Genomic DNA, 22943 nt, shown 5'->3' with positions numbered 1-22943 from the left:
TTATTTTTTATCAAGTAAAAGAAATTAATAGTAAAAATGCATGTTGATCCAAAGTAAAATTTTATTTGATAATTACAATTTAGAATAAATTTAGAAATAAAAATATGTTTGGTATGTGAATACCTGTAAATAATTTAGCAATATTTTTGAATGGGTGTGAGTTTTTATTTTTAAAGGTTTAGTTAGCAAACTTAGAAGGGAAATAAGTGAGAATAGATATACTTTCTTTCCTGTTTTTTTTTCTTTTCCAGGTCGTATGGATACTTTCATTTTTGTTATTATATAAATATATATATTGGTTCCAAAATCCACTCTGGATTATGAGATTTTTTTTTTTTGCTCTTTAAAATAAAAATAGTTTGATATTAAATGTCAAATATATTATGCAAAAAAGTCAAAAGATAACAACAAAAACTGATACCAATTTATTTAATGAAGAGAGATAAATATAACAATTTTTATTCTAGAAAATTTAAAAGAAAGATTAGATTTGAGTAAGCAACCAGAAAATATTAATCCCAAGTCCATTATTTGAGTTGCTAAAGTTTTACTGAAGATGAAAAATGTATGCACTTGGAGCAGAGGTGAAGGTACAGGCTAAGGATTTAAAAGGGGGAAACTAGTAGGATGGATATGATTTGTTAAAGGTACTTTTTCATGATCAATGACAGTTGATATCATAAAGGAGATCAACCTTAAGATTCTGGGGAAGTGTAACAGGGATAAAACTAGAGATAGAGGAAACTGAAGAATAGGTGGAGCTACACGGAGGTTGAAGAAAACTCATGGGATGATAACACAATCTTAAGATAAGAGCTGTAGAGAATAAATCTTAAACATAAAGAGAAACAATGGCTAAAAGAGTAAGTAGATGTGCTGCTATGTTGGAATATAGGTCGTAGATGAGCAGTTAAAATAAAATTTGAAAGCTTTATAGAATCAAAATTAAAGTTGTATCATACGTTTAAATTGTATCTAAAAAATTACATTAATTCAAAATGATGCATAAACTAACCTAGACATAACCTTTTTTTTGGTATAAGAGTTGCTTATTGATTAACCCAGATAAAACTCCTATAAGAAGAATTTTTTTTGGGGGGCCAAACTATGCATTTTGGACACCTATCTTTTATGTTCGGACATCGAACAACACTAAAGCTAGAGAAACAAATTTTCTATCAGTTGCATGATAATTTTAACCAATTAGTAAATAAAAGAAAATAAAAAATGTTAAAATATGAAAACAACCCTACTCAAAAGCATGGTTTGCATCAATACCTATACCTTTTTTTTTCCGCTAAAAGGATCATATTAAGCGAAGAAGAAAAAAGAAAAATAAAAATACAGCAATTAGTAACTTAAGAGGGGCCAACCTCTCTTACCCGCAACAACCGTTGCCCCCCAACACACCCTTAATTCCTCACTAGTTCCTACGGACATTTGAAAACAGCAAACCCATAAAAACGATATCTCGGACATCTAGAGGCATCCAAATCAAGTTCTTTAAGAATTGAAGCTAACCAAAGAATGTTAATTTCAGAAGTTCCCGTCCTAGCAAGCGAGTTTGCCAAAAAATCTGTCACTATATTAGATTCACGATAGCAATGTGAAACTTTCCAGTCTATAGTCATCAAATATTTCTGTAGCTCTCCACTATTGAAGGATATACCAAGGTATTTTTTGCTGTTGAATTAAAATCACCACAGCTTTAGAATCGCTTTCTATCCAAGGGTTAAAGATTTCTAAGTGCCTTGCCCGAAGCAATCTGTGAATGAAAGATTCCAATTTAACCTCAAAGTTGGTTTTAACTTCTAAAAAAACACTGAAATTGAAAACCACAATAGTAACTTCATTCGGAAAAATGCCTCCACCCCCAACCCTTCCCGGATTACCCAAAGAAGACCCATCCATATTAAGCTTTACCCAGCCTGCAGTAGGAGGACACCAAAAAATTTCTTGTGGAGGAGCAGCACCAATGACATAAAACTTAAGGCCCAATCTTCTTGCATCCGAAAAAATGGTAGGAGTAACTATTTTCTCATCCATTTTAAAACCAAAATGTACTAAATTTGAAAAAATTAAACTCACCACCTCATCAGTTCTAAAATTTTAAATTTCAAACTGGATTTGATTGCGACCATCCAAAGGAAGTATAATAGCAAACAACATCCATTAATCCAAGCAGTCCATAAGGGAGACTGTGAAGCTTGTTGTTTATAGGCTTTGAACGACTCTCCAATCGATTCTTGGATGGGGATTGTGTAGACTGGCCTGAAGGTTGAGGGGCACCAACTAGGTGAACTATAGTGCCACTCTTCCTTGTCCAAACCCAATACCTCTTGGCTAGAACTGAGTGGTAGGGTAAGGTGCATGCCTATTGAATTTTCCTTGGTTCCTGTTCACATATGAACTGCTTCCTCTATTTTCCAAGTTTCTATACAACTGATAGGTCTCTCTCTCTCTCTCTCTCTCTCTCTCTCTCTCTCCTTCAATTTTCTTCGCCGACTTTACTATTGGAGCATATTTCAATGGTTTGAATTGCCATGTAGGAACTTTTTGGGCTTCTCAATTTCGAACTTTATGAAAGCTAGGGCAAAGAAAAAGAGCTCTCAAACTAAAAGAGACCCTTGTTGGAGTGCCATAAATTGTGTTTCGTTAGAATCCTTGACCGATGCTGCCGAAATGTAACTTCGACAAAAGGCTTCTCTTGTCACTACCAGGTGTTGTGCCACCAAATTGGGTTGTGTGGCATTCTACCACGCATCCACTTCATGTTGAAACTTTTGTTCGACAAACAAGATCTTTTGGTCTTTGGCGCATCTCAAGTGACGGAAGGCATTCTCCGTTTCTCTTTGCCATTTACGTGGAAGCAAAGGATCCTTTGTTATTCCGTGAAATCAAAGAATCACTTCAAATACCAAAGATGCCCAAAACCAACTTTCATGGGGCTGTTAGGACCCTGGTCAACCGCCTCTTCTCTGGGGTCCAAAACTTGTCTCAGAAGGGTGACCGATAGATTGACCATGCACCCAATCGACCGCCTACTACAAGAATTTGGAAGGCAAACTAGGGGGAGGTCTGGTCGGGTGGCCGGTCAGCAGGACAGGTTGACCGCGTGGTCACCCCGATCGACTCAGTCAGTCAAGTCTACTTCGGAGTGATTCGAACCGAGTTTGACTTAGTCTGGTTGATCGCCCAAAAAGGTGCCAGTGGAGGCCGCATACAGGGGATACAAAATCCTGACTTGTTTGGCACAACAATGGTCGAATTCTTATACACTCACTGCTTCAGAGACAGATCCCTTGAGTATGTGAGATTCAGAGAGCCTCACCCCCATTGTTCCTTTCTATATCGAGGAGAGATTTGGACCACTGGGATGGAGTTGCATGCTGGACCTCAATGAGCCGCCTATAGTGAGCTCATAAGTTATTTTTACAGCTACATGACTTTTATCGAGGATGAGGTCATTGGAGGAGACACCGTGCTTTCCATTCTATCTAGGGTGTGAGGTACCTTCATTCACTTCAACATAGAGTCCCTACCTGATATCTTGGAGGTTCCATATGTCCATGGTGAGAGGAGATGGATTCCCCATGGGGGTGGGGATGAGTCCATCCATTACATTGAGCAATTTCTTATCTTCACCAGGCTATGCAATAGTGAGTGCGATCACATTCTCCTGAGTATCAACACGCTCCGCACTCCTAGACTTATCTCTTGGATTGTGAGCTGCAATATTGTGCCCAAGGGAGGGCATCAAGACAAGATCTCCTTGATGCAGGCTTTCATCACATTTGTTATGTCTGTATGGTACGCCATAGACCTTTCTTGCATTATCCAGTGACCGATGGTCAACTTTGTAGAGAACCTCACATTGTCGAACCTTGGGTTCAGACCACTCGTTACCCACCTTTTCATGTATTTCCGGCTGGATTTTAGAGACACAGATGAGCTACGGGAGAGTATGTGAAGGAATATAGGGAGGAGGCTTCTTTCTCATAATGGTATCCGGGATGGGTGAATCTTCCCGGGCTCGGGAGTGTCCACAAGACCGACCGCTTTTGTAGTCGACCCCTCTCAGTGGGTGCTTCCATAGGGAAGATCGAGCAAAACCAAAACTTCATGAGGTGCCAGATTTACAGTCGCCAACAAGATATGGTCCGAAGGATGAGGGACATACAGGACTGCATCATCCACTGGGAGCGATTCTTGTTCCAATACTTTCCATAACCTCCACCACCTCCAGAGTGCTAGTGTCTCAGCTTACCTTCTTGATGTTTGGTTGATCCCCGAGTTGGTCACTCGGCTTAAGTTGTTTATAGACTAATTTTATGTACTTTTATTATACGTGTTTGTCCATGCACTTACACTTGATACTTGGGTTTGTAATATTTTTGCAAAACTTATGCACTTTTATCATTTCATATGCATTATTATATATTATGGCTGCTCAATGCAAGGATTGTATAGGTTTGTTGAATACAGCAATGGAACTCCATGCTATTCGGGATGGCTTACTTCTAGGAAAGGCTATGGGGGTGGAGAAGCTTCAAGTCATTTCGGACTGTTCTCGAGAGATTTTATCCTTGCAGGAACTTCTTTCCTCTTTAGATTGGATACGTCTTAGTTTAGTGCGAGATATTTTAGGATCTCTTCTAGTTTGGTTGGGGATTTCTTTTATTATACATCTAGGTCTTCAAATACTTTTGCTATTTTCTTACTAAGTGACAAGACGCTATTCTATGTCTAGGTCTTGGTGGAATGTTTCACCTTTTATCATGAGTGATACTTGGTTGTTGTTGTCCAGGTCTCCTAGCTTTGAATCCTTTATATGATTAAGTTTTTTGCTTTTGACCCAAAAAAAAGGTATAAAAGGGTTAAGTGATGAGTTGCAACAATGGTAAATAAAAAATGACCACATCAAACTTATTGGTATTTTATCATGTGGAGTCCGTAAATTTACCAATGGTGGATAAAAATCAACCATACTAAACTTCATATTACTTTTCCTTTTTCCCTTTATTCTTCCTAATGAAAGTGCAGGACATTCCTATTTGTAGGTGAATTTCCTACCACAATTTAATATTAACAAAAATAGTAAGTTGAATGGATCTCTCTCTCTCTCTCTCTCTCTCTCTCTCATGCCAAATTCATTGATACAAATTTCTACCAAAAAATTCATGGCTAATATAGTTTTGCCCAACTTAGGTTGAAAATTCAGGGTATAAATATCAGATCCCCCAAAAAGCATCACAACTTGAATCAGGTCTACCAGAAATCTATTGAGCTGGGATCGGTTGAGCCTCTTGCCCAACAAGGTCTAAGGTTCTACTTGATCCCATCTCATTTGGTGACTTGTTGTTTCAATTTCTTTTAGCTCAAATAATTAAATTTTATTGGAGAATTGATAATGGGCTCACGCCAACATCTTATCTTAATCTGTATATTAGGTTTCCTTCTATGGGAGGCTGAAGCTAGAATTTTTGAGTTTCGGCTTCTAAAATCAACTGATGGAAATAATACCTCAGATGGTGAAACTCCTGCTCCGTCAACAACTCCATCAACAGCGCCATCACCAACATCAACAACAGGAAATGCTTCAACACCAGCATTAGCACCAACATCTGGAAATGCTTCCGGATCTGCATCAGGAAATGATACACAAGGTACAGTTTTTGATGTCACCAAGTATGGAGCAAGTGGTGATGGAAAGACAGATAACAATAAGGCCTTTGTTGATGCGTGGGCTGCTGCATGTAAATCTACAGAGCCTGCTACCCTTGTGGTCCCGAAAGGAGACTATTCTCTTACTTCAATAACATTTGGTGGTCCTTGCGGAAACAGGAAATCTCCTCGTGTTGAGATAAATGGAAAATTAATAGCTCCATCAACCATGGAATCTAGTGAAGCATGGATTACATTTAAAGGACTGAGCGAGTTGAATATCACTGGGGTTGGAACCGGATCCTTGGACGGTCAAGGAGAAGCCACTTGGCCCAAAAGTTGTGTTCATACCGCGAATGCAGCTTGCAAAATGGCCCCAACAGTGAGTAGTTCTTTTGTACATGAAAATCGATGGAAAATAATATTTATTTCCCTTTCTTAACTTTCACTTTGTTGCAGAGCTTGCACCTTACTTCAATTACTGGTGGATCATTAAGCGACATAACTCTGATTAACAGTAAGGCTTTTCACGTAGTTATTGGCCAAAGCAGTGACTTTACAGTCCATGATGTTAAAATCCAAGCCCCTAAAACAAGCCGAAATACTGATGGTGTGCACATTGGCGACTCATCCGGCATCACTGTTACTAATAGTGAAATTGGAACGGGTGACGATTGCGTGTCCATCGGAGCGGGTACTTCCAACATTGTTGTCTCCAATGTCATTTGTGGACCAGGTCATGGCATCAGGTAATTACTGTTAATCATGCTTAAATACTTCAATAAATCTCCCAAGTAATTAGTATAGAAAACTGATCTAATATAATTCGGGGGTGCTAAGAAAACCCAACTATGTTACTACTATTGGGCCACATGGGCCAAATGAAGAAAAACCCCCTCTATATAGATGAGAACCGAGCCGCTTCTTCGTTTGGGCACAGTCCAAGAAACGGTGGAGCCGTCCATGTCTTCCATGTCCTTTCCTCTTTGTTTCTTTGGGGGGAGTAGAGCAAGAAAAAAAAGGGTGATCAGGTTGCCCATATGCTCGGCCCTAGCATGGGTCGGCTAGGTTTAGGTTAAGACTATGATGGTTAGGCTCAGGTTTAAGGCAAGCTTGACTCATGTAAAGGGGGAAGATGAACCATGCTTTAATTGAATTTAAGCAAATTGTGTTCATTGTTTTGTAGCTTGGGAAGCCTTGGAAAGAATCCAAATGAAAAGGAAGTGAAGGGTTTGAGGGTGCGGAATCGCACCTTAACCGAGACCGATAATGGTGTTCGGATCAAAACATGGCCAGCATCACCGGAGAACACCGTTTACGACGTTATATTTGAGGATATTGTCATGACAAATGTACAAAATCCCATCATCGTCACCCAACAATATTGTGATAAGAATAAATGCGACACCAAGGTAAGTTCAATAAGCTCATAAAAGATAGTGTCACAGAAGAAAATCTTGACTCCTTGAGTTTTTTTTTTCTTCTTTTTTTCCTTTTCCTTGAGGACTAGTAATTATTGATTTTATAAAAGGTCTCTAACATTACTAATGGTGTATATTGTCCTTACTCAATGCACAGCCTTCCCGTGTGAAGCTCACAGACATTCATTTCAAGAATATCAGGGGTACATCTGCCACCAAGGATGCAGTTTTCATCTCATGTAGTCAAGATGTACCATGCGAAAAGGTAGAGCTTGTTGATATCAACTTGAAATCTACATTGGCTAGTGGTGCAACCACTTCAAATTGCACAAATGCAAAAGGGGTTGCTTCTGGTGTTCAAATGCCAGCTTCGTGCTTTTGAGCCCATTCGATTGGAATTCTCACACACAAACAAGCCTGGTTATTTGTGCCTTGTTCTTAAATTGAGATTACTCTGGTTGGAGGCTTTGGTTAGTTAGTTTGAACAGCCCAACAAAGTAGGAATTTCAGAAGGCAAAAAGCATCTAAGACCATTTTCTTTGTTTGGACATTGCTACTTGTTAACTTCTCTCTGACTTGATTCGGAGTTCAATAAAATGAGCTTCATTTTTCTTTTCAAGTACTCTAATTTTGATGATGGGTATATCTCCAATTGCATCTTTCTTTTCCTTCAACTTCCTTTGGTAGCCTGAAGGAAGGGAAAGTAAAGGGAAGGGACAATATAACGATGTCAATGTCATTATTTCAAATTTTGATTAATAAATATCACCTCACTTGTCACCTAATTCCTTTTGAGTTTAAGGAATAAGAAAAGACAACGTATGTAACATGTCATTAATACATACGGTATGAAATTTAAATAATTTGGTACAACTATATGGTAATTTTATTTGTTGCCCACCAAAATCTTAAAAGATATTTAAAATAAAAAAATAATTGATATTTCAATTTTAATAACTCTACCACAATTGGGTTACTTCTCAATCCTTTTGTCATTTTGATCAAGGTTTAAAGTATCGGTATCGAGTATCGTATCGGTTAGGTAATTTTAAGAGATGTATCGTCCTGTATCGAGCATTGTATCGCTCTGGCTGATGTATTTTAGTATAATTCAATAGAGAGACGTATCGAGATGTATCGTATCTATTGGGTCAAATATGGATACGTATCGGCTATAATCGTATGGTATCATGTGATACTTTAAACCTTGATTTTGATTACTTAATTACTTTGAGGTGCCTCGACAATCCTTTCGTGATAATAATAAACAATTGAACACTCGAAGCTTTACCAAGAAAAACTAAACACTAGACAACCATTTGGAATTTCTCTAAGAGGTCCAAAGAAACCGAATAAATATCCTCCAACTTAAAATAGAAAAAAGTCAAAAGAAAATATATTAATAAATCCTATCAACTGCAAAAGGGATCTGTCATATCCCAATATTTAGACAATTTTACCATTATTCTGTAGTGTACAAAAGTTCTTTATTATGTAGATAAGCTACGTAATTTTTTCTTTTTAATAAAAAAAATCATTTGGGTCAAACCAAAAGCCAAAAGCAATAAAGAATATTAATCACCTCATGTGACTGGTCTCAAAGGTATAAGGAGTCAAATTTATAATCTCACACTTCCTTAGACAATAGTCTCATCTTTTGTAACGCATAGCAATGCAAACTAACCTCCAACTTAAATGTTCACACAATCTTGTTGCTTTCCATACTCAACACCCACTCTCTTTCAAAGAAAATAATTATTTTTTTATGTTTGAGGCCCCTACAAATTCTTATGGCAAATAGGACGCAGATGTGTTGTGATGCCTCTAGTACTGTAGAAGGAGACCTGGTTGTTTGTGCTTTATCTTTAGAGATAGCGCGAACCTTAACCCACTCAGAGCCCATGTGCTTTCCATTTGTAGTCTAAGACGAGGCCATAACAATACGTCTAGGCCTCCTTTTTGCTGTTGGAGAAGGTCTCAATGAGGTCAACTTATGACTGATAATTGTAGACTCTTCAAATTGTTAATAGAGTGCATCCAAAGCCTACCACTTAATGTTGTTTCCAGAGTACATGATGTTCAAAATTACTTGGCAAACCGAATGATGATATGTAATTACTTTTTCATCCCTAGAAAAGCCAATAATGTGGTAGATACTCTAGCCTCGAAAGCTTGTTGGTTTCCGGCTCAACAATTTAGCTCCAATCCACTGCATGGCTCTAAGACCTATGTAATTAGGATGCCTTGACCTTTGCCTGGTTTGCTTTTGAATAAATTCATCGGTTAACCAAAAAAAAAAGCTGTTATTTTGGTGCAATTCTTTTAATCGCATAAAAAAATTAACAGCGGAGAGTTGATCACGCCACATAATCAAATTATGGTGGAACAATTGAGAATTAAATGACAAGTATTTACTTGTAAATATTATTTTTTATTTTTTCATTTTAAGGATTCAAAGTTTGCTATTTTACTAAAGCAGACCCCTCATTTACCTGACTCCCAAATCCCCAATTTCATATTGCCTGCTTAGATCCCTGAGACTTGGGACCAGGATTCCAAGAAACCAAAGCAGTCCGGTGATAGAGAGAAGAGAAAAGAGCGGTAAAGGTTTCAGCAATGGCCATCAAGTCCCTCTCAATAACTTAGACATCTTTCAGAATCCCCATTGATGATCAAGCGACTCATTCGATTCACAACGATCTTCTTGAGCTTCAGAACAATTTTGAGGAGAAGATTCTAACTGATCACGTTTGGGTTCCACGATTTGGGTTTTCATATTCACACAAGAAACCACTGGGCTTTCTTCCATTTCCCGTGCATTTTCTAAATCGTTGAGAGGTCTGATTTAGAAAATCATAAGTTGTTCTTACCAATCAAATTACATGCAACAATTTGCTTTCATCCTAAAAGCGACACAGGTGGGAGAGTATCAAGAAGGGGGAATGGAAGAGACTTTGGAAATGCAACACGTTGCCTAAAATTCGGAACTTCATGTGGAGAGTCTGTGCAGAAGGTATGGCTTTAGCAGAAAATCTCTTTGAGAAGGCAGATCAAGGTAGAACCATTATGCAAATGGTGTGGTCAAGTAGAGGAAACAAGAAGCCATGTATTGTTTCAAGCCACTTCTCTAAGCAGTCTAGAGTTTCTATTACAAACAATAGCTGAAATATCATTACCAAGAATATTGGAGGCTTGGAACACTTCCTCTTACATCTAAGCAGCACAGTAAATACATCTTTTGTCAATTCTCCTTTGTATGCTGGCACCTTTGGTTACACAGAAATGATCTACAGTTTAATGGAGAAAAGAAGACACCGTTGGAAGTTGTAGTCAAAGCGGAGAAGGCCTTCCATGAATTATGGACTTATAATGGAGGAGCTTCAAAGAATTGCTTGAACACTAACATGGAAGCTGTAGAACCAACTCAAGATTTGGAAATGTGCTCTATTTACTGTGATACTGCAGGATGTCTAGAATCGGGGGTAGGAGGTGCTGGTTTTGGAGTTTGGAACATGGGCGAACTAAGAGCAGCATGTTCTACACCCTGTTCATTGCCATCTATATTCGCTGGTAAAGCATTAGCGATTAGGGAGGCTATGTGCTGGGCTAAGGAAATCGATGGATTAAGGTTAACATCTATATTGACTGTGTAGGCCTTCAGCTATATCTGGCCGGCATCAGTATTGATCCACCCCCCTTGATAGCTGCTACCGTACTTGAAGATGTATTGTCTTTGAAAGACAGTTTTACTTCTTGTTGGTTCATTTTTGTTTCAAGAGATGGGAGTGAATGTGCCCATTCTCTTGCTCTGAGGGCCTTGGCCCTTTCTAGGCGGACCTTTTGGCCTATTTCCTCTCCAGTGGCTAGGGTATCTCTTGTCCAACCTTCTGAGTCTTTTCCTAGTTTTCTGAAATGAAAGGATTTTCACCAAAAAAAAGAAAATCATTAAATATTAATAGTTATCTTAAGCTGCAAGCGATCTAACACCAACCAGCAATAGAAAGGGGAAACTAAGAATCTCTCCACAAGGGGGCGCAAAAAGATTCATCTTTAATGGTACTTAATAAACCAATTTCCTTGGCATTGTTGTGGAAGCACTGCCTGCAATACTTCCTTCCGAATCAACCTGTGAGGATTCCCGTACACTCAACAGGTACCAGATCCAGGTTTGTAGTATTTGGATGAGAGTGTCTGATAGTTGGGTAACTGAGGGGTCTGATTTATTAAATTAATAAACTTTAAACCCTTAAAATGTATAAATAAAAAATAGTATTCACGTGTAAACCCCCGCTGTTTAATTCTCAACCATTTTATCACATTTTAATTACGTGGCACGATCAACACCTTTGGGAGCAGCCAGCAGAGGTTGCTGCAACTTAAAACCCAATACATTGGAGATTGTTCAAAGGGTAATTCGTAATGCCTTGGGTAACGTTCTAGGAGACAAGTTCAAATTTGTTAAAGCCATTTTTACTTATTTTATACTAATAAATTCATCTAATTCATGGCTCGTTTGAATTTTCATCCTTATTTTTTATCAAGTAAAAGAAATTAATAGTAAAAATGCATGTTGATCCAAAGTAAAATTTTATTTGATAATTACAATTTAGAAATAAAAATATGTTTGGTATGTGAATACCTGTAAATAATTTAGCAATATTTTTGAATGGGTGTGAGTTTTTATTTTTAAAGGTTTAGTTAGCAAACTTAGAAGAGAAATAAGTGAGAATAGATATACTTTCTTTCCTTTTTTTTTTTTTTTTCTTTTCCAGGTCGTACGGATACTTTCATTTTTGTTATTATATAAATATATATATTGGTTCCAAAATCCACTCTGGATTATGAGATTTTTTTTTTGCTCTTTAAAATAAAAATAGTTTGATATTAAATGTCAAACATTTTATGCAAAAAAGTCAAAAGATAGCAACAAAAACTGATACCAATTTATTTAATGTAGAGAGATAAATATAACAATTTTTATTCTAGAAAATTTAAAAGAAAGATTAGATTGAGTAAGCAACCAGAAAATATTAATCCCAAGTCCATTATTTGAGTTGCTAAAGTTTTACTGAAGATGAAAAATGTATGCACTTGGAGCAGAGGTGAAGGTACAGGCTAAGGATTTAAAAGGGGGAAACTAGTAGGATGGATATGATTTGTTAAAGGTACTTTTTCATGATCAATGACAGTTGATATCATAAAGGAGATCAACCTTAAGATTCTGGGGAAGTGTAACAGGGTTAAAACTAGAGATAGAGGAAACTGAAGAATAGGTGGAGCTACACGGAGGTTGAAGAAAACTCATGGGATGATAACACAATCTTAAGATAAGAGCTGTAGAGAATAAATCTTAAACATAAAGAGAAACAATGGCTAAAAGAGTAAGTAGATGTGCTGCTATGTTGGAATATAGGTCGTAGATGAGCAGTTAAAATAAAATTTGAAAGCTTTATAGAATCAAAATTAAAGTTGTATCATACGTTTAAATTGTATCTAAAAAATTACATTAATTCAAAATGATGCATAAACTAACCTAGACATAACCTTTTTTTTGGTATAAGAGTTGCTTATTGATTAACCCAGATAAAACTCCTATAAGAAGAATTTTTTTTGGGGGCCAAACTATGCATTTTGGACACCTATCTTTTATGTTCGGACATCGAACAACACTAAAGCTAGAGAAACAAATTTTCTATCAGTTGCATGATAATTTTAACCAATTAGTAAATAAAAGAAAATAAAAAATGTTAAAATACGAAAACAACCCTACTCAAAAGCATGGTTTGCATCAATACCTATACCTTTTTTTTTCCGCTAAAAGGATCATATTAAGCGAAGAAGAAAAAATAAAAATAAAAATACAGCAATTAGTAACTTAAGAGGGACCAACCTCTCTTACCCGCAACAACCGTCGCCCCCCAACACACCCTTCCTCACTAGTTCCTACGGACATTTGAAAACAGCAAACCCATAAAAACGATATCTCGGACATCTAGAGGCATCCAAATCTAGTTCTTTAAGAAATGAAGCTAACCAAAGAATGTTAATTTAAAAAGTTCCCGTCCTAGCAAGCGAGTTTGCCAAAAAATCTGTCACTATATTAGATTCACGATAGCAATGTGAAACTTTCCAGTCTATAGTCATCAAATATTTCTCGTAGCTCTCCACTATTGAAGGATATACCAAGGTATTTTCTGCCTTGTTGAATTAAAATCACCACAGCTTTAGAATCGCTTTCTATCCAAGGGTTAAAGATTTCTAAGTGCCTTGCCCGAAGCAATCTGTGAATGAAAGATTCCAATTTAACCTCAAAGTTGGTTTTAACTTCTAAAAAAACACTGAAATTGAAAACCACAATAGTAACTTCATTCGGAAAATGCCTCCACCCCCAACCCTTCCCCGGATTACCCAAAGAAGACCCATCCATATTAAGCTTTACCCAGCCTGCAGTAGGAGGACACCAAAAAATTTCTTGTGGAGGAGCAGCACCAATGACATAAAACTTAAGGCCCAATCTTCTTGCATCCGAAAAAATGGTAGGAGTAACTATTTTCTCATCCATTTTAAAACCAAAATGTACTAAATTTGAAAAAATTAAACTCACCACCTCATCAGTCCTAAAATTTTAAATTTCAAACTGGATTTGATTGCGACCATCCAAAGGAAGTATAATAGCAAACAACATCCATTAATCCAAGCAGTCCATAAGAGAGACTGTGAAGCTTGTTGTTTATAGGCTTTGAACGACTCTCCAATCGATTCTTGGATGGGGATTGTGTAGACTGGCCTGAAGGTTGAGGGGCACCAACTAGGTGAACTATAGTGCCACTCTTCCTTGTCCAAACCCAATACCTCTTGGCTAGAACTGAGTGGTAGGGTAAGGTGCATGCCTATTGAATCTTCCTTGGTTCCTGTTCACATATGAACTGCTTCCTCTATTTGCCAAGTTTCTATACAACTGATAGGTCTCTCTCTCTCTCTCTCTCTCTCTCTCTCTCTCTCTCTCTCCTTCAATTTTCTTCGCCGACTTTACTATTGGAGCATATTTCAATGGTTTGAATTGCCATGTAGGAACTTTTTGGGCTTCTCAATTTCGAACTTTATGAAAGCTAGGGCAAAGAAAAAGAGCTCTCAAACTAAAAGAGACCCTTGTTGGAGTGCCATAAATTGTGTTTCGTTAGAATCCTTGACCGATGCTGCCGAAATGTAACTTCGACAAAAGGCTTCTCTTGTCACTACCAGGTGTTGTGCCACCAAATTGGGTTGTGTGGCATTCTACCACGCATCCACTTCATGTTGAAACTTTTGTTCGACAAACAAGATCTTTTGGTCTTTGGCGCATCTCAAGTGACGGAAGGCATTCTCCGTTTCTCTTTGCCATTTACGTGGAAGCAAAGGATCCTTTGTTATTCCGTGAAATCAAAGAATCACTTCAAATACCAAAGATGCCCAAAACCAACTTTCATGGGGCTGTTAGGACCCTGGTCAACCGCCTCTTCTCTGGGGTCCAAAACTTGTCTCAGAAGGGTGACCGATAGATTGACCATGCACCCAATCGACCGCCTACTACAAGAATTTGGAAGGCAAACTAGGGGGAGGTCTGGTCGGGTGGCCGGTCAGCAGGACAGGGTTGACCGCGTGGTCACCCCGATCGACTCAGTCAGTCAAGTCTATTTCGGAGCGATTCGAACTGAGTTTGACTTAGTCTGGTTGATCGCCCAAAAAGGTGCCAGTGGAGGCCGCATACAGGGGATACAAAATCCTGACTTGTTTGGCACAACAATGGTCGAATTCTTATACACTCACTGCTTCAGAGACAGATCCCTTGAGTATGTGAGATTCGAGAGAGCCTCACCCCCATTGTTCCTTTCTATATCGAGGAGAGATTTGGACCACTGGGATGGAGTTGCATGCTGGACCTCAATGAGCCGCCTATAGTGAGCTCATCAGTTATTTTTACAGCTACATGACTTTTATCGAGGATGAGGTCATTGGAGGAGACACCGTGCTTTCCATTCTATCTAGGGTGTGAGGTACCTTCATTCACTTCAACATAGAGTCCCTACCTGATATCTTGGAGGTTCCATATGTCCATGGTGAGAGGAGATGGATTCCCCATGGGGGTGGGGATGAGTCCATCCATTACATTGAGCAATTTCTTATCTTCACCAGGCTATGCAATAGTGAGTGCGATCACATTCTCCTGAGTATCAACACGCTCCGCACTCCTAGACTTATCTCTTGGATTGTGAGCTGCAATATTGTGCCCAAGGGAGGGCATCAAGACAAGATCTCCTTGATGCAGGCTTTCATCACATTTGTTATGTCTGTATGGTACGCCATAGACCTTTCTTGCATTATCCAGGTGACCGATGGTCAACTTTGTAGAGAACCTCACATTGTCGAACCTTGGGTTCAGACCACTCGTTACCCACCTTTTCATGTATTTCCGGCTGGATTTTAGAGACACAGATGAGCTACGGGAGAGTATGTGAAGGAATATAGGGAGGAGGCTTCTTTCTCATAATGGTATCCGGGATGGGTGAATCTTCCCAGGCTCGGGAGTGTCCACAAGACCGACCGCTTTTGTAGTCGACCCCTCTCAGTGGGTGCTTCCATAGGGAAGATCGAGCAAAACCAAAACTTCATGAGGTGCCAGATTTAAAGTCGCCAACAAGATATGGTCCGAAGGATGAGGGACATACAGGACTGCATCATCCACTGGGAGCGATTCCTGTTCCAATACTTGCCATAACCTCCACCACCTCCAGAGTGCTAGTGTCTCAGCTTACCTTCTTGATGTTTGGTTGATCCCCGAGTTGGTCACTCGGCTTAAGTTGTTTATAGACTAATTTTATGTACTTTTATTATACGTGTTTGTCCATGCACTTACACTTGATACTTGGGTTTGTAATATTTTTGCAAAACTTATGCACTTTTATCATTTCATATGCATTATTATATATTATGGCTGCTCAATGCAAGGATTGTATAGGTTTGTTGAATACAGCAATGGAACTCCATGCTATTCGGGATGGCTTACTTCTAGGAAAGGCTATGGGGGGTGGAGAAGCTTCAAGTCATTTCGGACTGTTCTCGAGAGATTTTATCCTTGCAGGAACTTCTTTCCTCTTTAGATTGGATACGTCTTAGTTTAGTGCGAGATATTTTAGGATCTCTTCTAGTTTGGTTGGGGATTTCTTTTATTATACATCTAGGTCTTCAAATACTTTTGCTATTTTCTTACTAAGTGACAAGACGCTATTCTATGTCTAGGTCTTGGTGGAATGTTTCACCTTTTATCATGAGTGATACTTGGTTGTTGTTGTCCAGGTCTCCTAGCTTTGAATCCTTTATATGATTAAGTTTTTTGCTTTTGACCCAAAAAAAAGGTATAAAAGGGTTAAGTGATGAGTTGCAACAATGGTAAATAAAAAATGACCACATCAAACTTATTGGTATTTTATCATGTGGAGTCCGTAAATTTACCAATGGTGGATAAAAATCAACCATACTAAACTTCATATTACTTTTCCTTTTTCCCTTTATTCTTCCTAATGAAAGTGCAGGACATTCCTATTTGTAGGTGAATTTCCTACCACAATTTAATATTAACAAAAATAGTAAGTTGAATGGATCTCTCTCTCTCTCTCTCTCATGCCAAATTCATTGATACAAATTTCTACCAAAAAATTCATGGCTAAAATAGTTTTGCCCAACTTAGGTTGAAAATTCAGGGTATAAATATCAGATCCCCCAAAAAGCATCACAACTTGAATCAGGTCTACCAGAAATCTATTGAGCTGGGATCGGTTGAGCCTCTTGCCCAACAAGGTCTAAGGTTCTACTTGATCCCATCTCATTTGGTGACTTGTTGTTTCAATTTCTTTTAGCTCAAATAATTAAATTTTATTGGAGAATTGATAATGGGCTCACGCCAACATCTTATCTTAATCTGTATATTAGGTTTCCTTCTATGGGAGGCTGAAGCTAGAATTTTTGAGTTTCGGCTTCTAAAATCAACTGATGGAAATAATACCTCAGATGGTGAAACTCCTGCTCCGTCAACAACTCCATCAACAGCGCCATCACCAACATCAACAACAGGAAATGCTTCAACACCAGCATTAGCACCAACATCTGGAAATGCTTCCGGATCTGCATCAGGAAATGATACACAAGGTACAGTTTTTGATGTCACCAAGTATGGAGCAAGTGGTGATGGAAAGACAGATAACAATAAGGCCTTTGTTGATGCGTGGGCTGCTGCATGTAAATCTACAGAGCCTGCTACCCTTGTGGTCCCGAAAGGAGACTATTCTCTTACTTCAATAACATTTGGTGGTCCTTGCGGAAACAGGAAATCTCCTCGTGTTGAGATAAATGGAAAATTAATAGCTCCATCAACCATGGAATCTAGTGAAGCATGGATTACATTTAAAGGACTGAGCGAGTTGAATATCACTGGGGTTGGAACCGGATCCTTGGACGGTCAAGGAGAAGCCACTTGGCCCAAAAGTTGTGTTCATACCGCGAATGCAGCTTGCAAAATGGCCCCAACAGTGAGTAGTTCTTTTGTACATGAAAATCGATGGAAAATAATATTTATTTCCCTTTCTTAACTTTCACTTTGGTTGCAGAGCTTGCACCTTACTTCAATTACTGGTGGATCATTAAGCGACATAACTCTGATTAACAGTAAGGCTTTTCACGTAGTTATTGGCCAAAGCAGTGACTTTACAGTCCATGATGTTAAAATCCAAGCCCCTAAAACAAGCCGAAATACTGATGGTGTGCACATTGGCGACTCATCCGGCATCACTGTTACTAATAGTGAAATTGGAACGGGTGACGATTGCGTGTCCATCGGAGCGGGTACTTCCAACATTGTTGTCTCCAATGTCATTTGTGGACCAGGTCATGGCATCAGGTAATTACTGTTAATCATGCTTAAATACTTCAATAAATCTCCCAAGTAATTAGTATAGAAAACTGATCTAATATAATTCGGGGGTGCTAAGAAAACCCAACTATGTTACTACTATTGGGCCACATGGGCCAAATGAAGAAAAACCCCCTCTATATAGATGAGAACCGAGCCGCTTCTTCGTTTGGGCACAATCCAAGAAACGGTGGAGCCGTCCATGTCTTCCATGTCCTTTCCTCTTTGTTTCTTTGGGGGGAGTAGAGCAAGAAAAAAAAAGAATGATCAGGTTGCCCATATGCTCGGCCCTAGCATGGGTTGGCTAGGTTTAGGTTAAGACTATGATGGTTAGGCTCAGGTTTAAGGCAAGCTTGACTCATGTAAAGGGGGAAGATGAACCATGCTTTAATTGAATTTAAGCAAATTGTGTTCATTGTTTTGTAGCTTGGGAAGCCTTGGAAAGAATCCAAATGAAAAGGAAGTGAAGGGTTTGAGGGTGCAGAACTGCACCTTAACTGAGACTGATAATGGTGTTCGGATCAAAACATGGCCAGCATCACCAGAGAACACCGTTTCTGACGTTATATTTGAGGATATTGTCATGACAAATGTACAAAATCCCATCATCGTCACCCAACAATATTGTGATAAGAATAAATGCGACACCAAGGTAAGTTCAATAAGCTCATAAAAGATAGTGTCACAGAAGAAAATCTTGACTCCTTGAGTTTTTTTTCTTCTTTTTTTCCTTTTCCTTGAGGACTAGTAATTATTGATTTTATAAAAGGTCTCTAACATTACTAATGGTGTATATTGTCCTTACTCAATGCACAGCCTTCCCGTGTGAAGCTCACAGACATTCATTTCAAGAATATCAGGGGTACATCTGCCACCAAGGATGCAGTTTTCATCTCATGTAGTCAAGATGTACCATGCGAAAAGGTAGAGCTTGTTGATATCAACTTGAAATCTACATTGGCTAGTGGTGCAACCACTTCAAATTGCACAAATGCAAAAGGGGTTGCTTCTGGTGTTCAAATGCCAGCTTCGTGTTTTTGAGCCCATTCGATTGGAATTCTCACACACAAACAAGCCTGGTTATTTGTGCCTTGTTCTTAAATTGAGATTACTCTGGTTGGAGGCTTTGGTTAGTTAGTTTGACCAGCCCAACAAAGTAGGAATTTCAGAAGGCAAAAAGCATCTAAGACCATTTTCTTTGTTTGGACATTGCTACTTGTTAACTTCTCTCTGACTTGATTCGGAGTTCAATAAAATGAGCTTCATTTTTCTTTTCAAGTACTCTAATTTTGATGATGGGTATATCTCCAATTGCATCTTTCTTTTCCTTCAACTTCCTTTGGTAGCCAGAAGGAAGGGGAAGGAAAGGGAAGGGACAATATAACGATGTCAATGTCATTATTTCAAATTTTGATTAATAAATATCACCTCACTTGTCACCTAATTCCTTTTGAGTTTAAGGAATAAGAAAAGACAACGTATGTAACATGTCATTAATACATACGGTATGAAATTTAAATAATTTGGTACAACTATATGGTAATTTTATGGGATAATTACTGTTGCCCCCCTTTAGTTTGATTTTATTGCTAATAAAACCCTGTTCTTTACGAGATTACTATTGCCCCCCTTCCTTATAACGGAGTTAAGTTGCCGTTAAATTTGAATATGTAATGTCTAATTTGTCCTTCATTAAAATTAAGAAATCAAAAGACGATGCTTCCCCATTTATAAAACCAGATTAAATGTCAATTTTACCCTAAATTTCATTTATTTTGAATTAATGAAATGGGCAAAATCCAAATCCAATTTGGTTTCCCACCCTCACTAAGCTTCATTTAGTCTGAAAATTTTTTAGGTGATATTCAGTTTCCAATTTGAGTTGAATTCGATTTTCCTTCCTCTTCGGTTTCTATTTGAGTTTTATTCAATCATTCTTTCTTTATTTGGTGGTGTTATTTATTATTATTTTTTTTTTGGAAAATAAAACGGATTATAGTTATTTTTTTTGTCCACAATTAATTAAGGGTACTACTGTAACTTGACAATAAGGTAAATAAGTAAAAGATAAGTATAAGGGTATTTTGGGGGTTTTTGAGAAAATATAAAGATGCCACATCATCAGTTAACTAACGGAACTTAACGGTAGGGGGCAATAGTAATTAAAAACAAAGTTGAAGGTTGGATTAGTAATTTTGAAAAGTACAGGGGATACAATAGTAATAAAATCAAAGTACAGGGGGCCAATAGTAATCATCCCTAATTTTATTTGTTGCCCACCAAAATCTTAAAAGATATTTAAAATTAAAAAATAATTGATATTTCATCTTTAATAACTCTACCACAATTGGGTTACTTCTCAATCCTTTTGATCAAGGTTTAAAGTATCAGTATCGAGTATCGTATCGGTTAGGTAATTTTAAGAGACGTATCGTCCTGTATCGAGTATTGTATCGTTCTGGCTGATGTATTTTAGTATAATTCAATATAGAGACGTATCGAGATGTATCGTATCGATTGGGTCAAATATGGATACGTATCGGCTATAATCGTATGGTATCATGTGATACTTTAAACCTTGATTTTGATTACTTAATTACTTTGTGGTGCCTCGACAATCCTTTCGTGATAATAATAAACAACTGAACACTCGAAGCTTTACCAAGAAAAACTAAACACTAGACAACCATTTGGAATTTCTCTAAGAGGTCCAAAGAAACCGAATAAATATCCTCCAACTTAAAATAGAAAAAATTCAAAAGAAAATATATTAATAAATCCTATCAACTGCAAAAGTGATCTGTCATATCCCAATATTTAGACAATTTTACCATTATTCTGTAGTGTACAAAAGTTTTTTATTATGTAGATAAGCTACGTAATATTTTCTTTTTAATAAAAAAAATCATTTGGGTCAAACCAAAAGCCAAAAGCAATAAAGAATATTAATCACCTCATGTGACTGGTCTCAAAGGTATAAGGAGTCAAATTTATAATCTCACACTTCCTTAGACAATAGTCTCATCTTTTGTAAAGCATAGCAATGCAAACTAACCTCCAACTTAAATGTTCACGCAATCTTGTTGCTTTCCATACTCAACACTCACTCTCTTTCAAAGAAAATAATTATTTTCTTATGTTTGAGGCCCCTACAAATTCTTATGGCAAATAGGACGCAGATGTGTTGTGATGCCTCTAGTACTGGAGAAGGAGACCTGGTTGTTTGTGCTTTATCTTTAGAGATAGCGTGAACCTTAACCCACTAAGAGCCCATCTGCTTTCCATTCGTAGTGTAAGACGAGGCCATAGCAATACGTCTAGGCCTCCTTTTCGCTGTTGGAGAAGGCCTCGATGAGGTCAACTTATGACTGATAATCGTAGACTCTTCAAATTGTTAATAGAGTGCATCCAAAGCCTATCACTTAATGTTGTCTCCAGAGTACATGATGTTCAAAATTACTTGGCAAACTTAATGATGTTATGTAATTACTTTTCCATCCCTAGAAAAGCCAATAATGTGGTAGATACTCTAGCCTCGAAAGCTTGTTGGTTTCCGGCTCAACAACTTAGCTCCAATCCACTGCATGGCTCCAAGACATATGTAATTAGGATTCCTTGACCTTTGCCTGGTTTGCTTTTGAATAAATTCATAGGTTAACCAAAAAAAAAAAAAGAAGAAGCTGTTTTTATGTGCAATTCTTTTAATCGCATAAAAATGAACAGCGGAGAGCGATCCTCGTATTTTTATTTGCAGCAGCCAGCAGCGTTGATCGCGCCACATAATCCAATTATGTTTGAACAATTGAGAATTAAATGACAAGTGTTTACTTGTAAATACTATTTTTTATTTTTGCATTTTAAGGATTCAAAGTTTGCTAATTTACTAAAGCAGACCCCTCATTTACCTGACTCCCAAATCCCCAGTTTCATATTGCATGCTCAGATCCCTGTGACTTGGGACCAGGATTCCAAGAAACTAGAGCAGTCCGCTGATAGAGAGAAGAGAAAAGGGCGGTGAAGGTTTCAGCAATGGCCATCAAGTCCCTCTCAATAACTTAGATATCTTTTAGAATCCCCATTTGATGATCAGGCAACTCATTCGATTCACAACGATCTTCCTGAGCTTCAGAACAATTTTGAGGAGAAGATTCTAACTGATCACGTTCGGGTTTTGCGATTTGGGTTTTCATATTCACACAAGAAACCACTGGGCTTTCTTCCATTTCCTGTGAATTTTCTAAACCGTTGAGAGGTCTGATTTTGAAAATCATAAGTTGTTCTTACCAATCAAATTACATGCAACAATTTACTTTCATCCTCAAGGCGACACAGATGGGAGAGTATCAAGAAGGGGGAATGGAAGAGACATTGGAAATGCAACATGTTGCCTAAAATTCGGAATTTCATATGGAGAGTCTGTGAAGAAGGTATTGCTTCAGCAGAAAATCTCTTGAGAAGGCAGATCAAGGTGGAACCATTATGCAAATGGTGCGGTCAAGTAGAGGAAACAAGGAGCCATGTATTGTTTCAAGCCACTTCTCTAGAGCAGTCTGGGTGGGTAGCGGTCTGGAGTTTCTATTACAAACAACTACTGAAATATCACTACCAGGAATATTGGAGGCTTGGAACACTTCATTTTACATCTAAGCAGCACAGTAAAGAAATCTTATGTCAATTCTCCTTTGTTTGCTGGTACCTTTGGTTACACAGAAATGATCTACAGTTTAATGGAGAAAAGGAGACACCATTGAAGAAACTGTTGGAAGTCGTAGTCAAAGCCGAGATGGCCTTCCATGAATTCTGGACTTATAATGGAAAAGCTTCAAAGAATTGCTTGAACACTAACCAGGAAGCTATTGAACCAACTCAAGATTTGGAAATGTGCTCTATTTACTGTGATACTGCAGGATGTCCAG

The 22943-nt window shown here is 38.0% G+C and overlaps 2 protein-coding genes across 2 annotated transcripts; both read left to right on the top strand.

Annotated features, from left to right (window-relative positions):
• Nucleotides 1-5410: 5410 nt before the first annotated feature.
• On the top strand, nucleotides 5411-7467 carry LOC149023317 (exopolygalacturonase-like). Its single transcript, XM_089142736.1, has 4 exons — nucleotides 5411-6046; nucleotides 6124-6413; nucleotides 6851-7076; nucleotides 7243-7467. The coding sequence occupies exons 1-4, from the start codon at nucleotides 5411-5413 to the stop codon at nucleotides 7465-7467; spliced, it is 1377 nt and encodes a 458-aa protein (XP_088998862.1).
• A 9544-nt stretch (nucleotides 7468-17011) lies between these two features.
• LOC149023316 (exopolygalacturonase-like) lies at nucleotides 17012-19068 on the top strand. Its single transcript, XM_089142735.1, has 4 exons — nucleotides 17012-17647; nucleotides 17726-18015; nucleotides 18454-18679; nucleotides 18844-19068. The coding sequence occupies exons 1-4, from the start codon at nucleotides 17012-17014 to the stop codon at nucleotides 19066-19068; spliced, it is 1377 nt and encodes a 458-aa protein (XP_088998861.1).
• Nucleotides 19069-22943: the final 3875 nt, after the last annotated feature.

Source organism: Hakea prostrata, chromosome 2, assembly GCF_041222555.1.
Source record: "Hakea prostrata isolate BN-2017 chromosome 2, UWA_Hpros_2, whole genome shotgun sequence".
NCBI classification, from domain to species: domain Eukaryota; kingdom Viridiplantae; phylum Streptophyta; class Magnoliopsida; order Proteales; family Proteaceae; genus Hakea; species Hakea prostrata.
The sequence above is the reverse complement of the archived record's forward strand: the minus strand, read 5'-3'. Positions and strand labels throughout refer to the sequence as shown.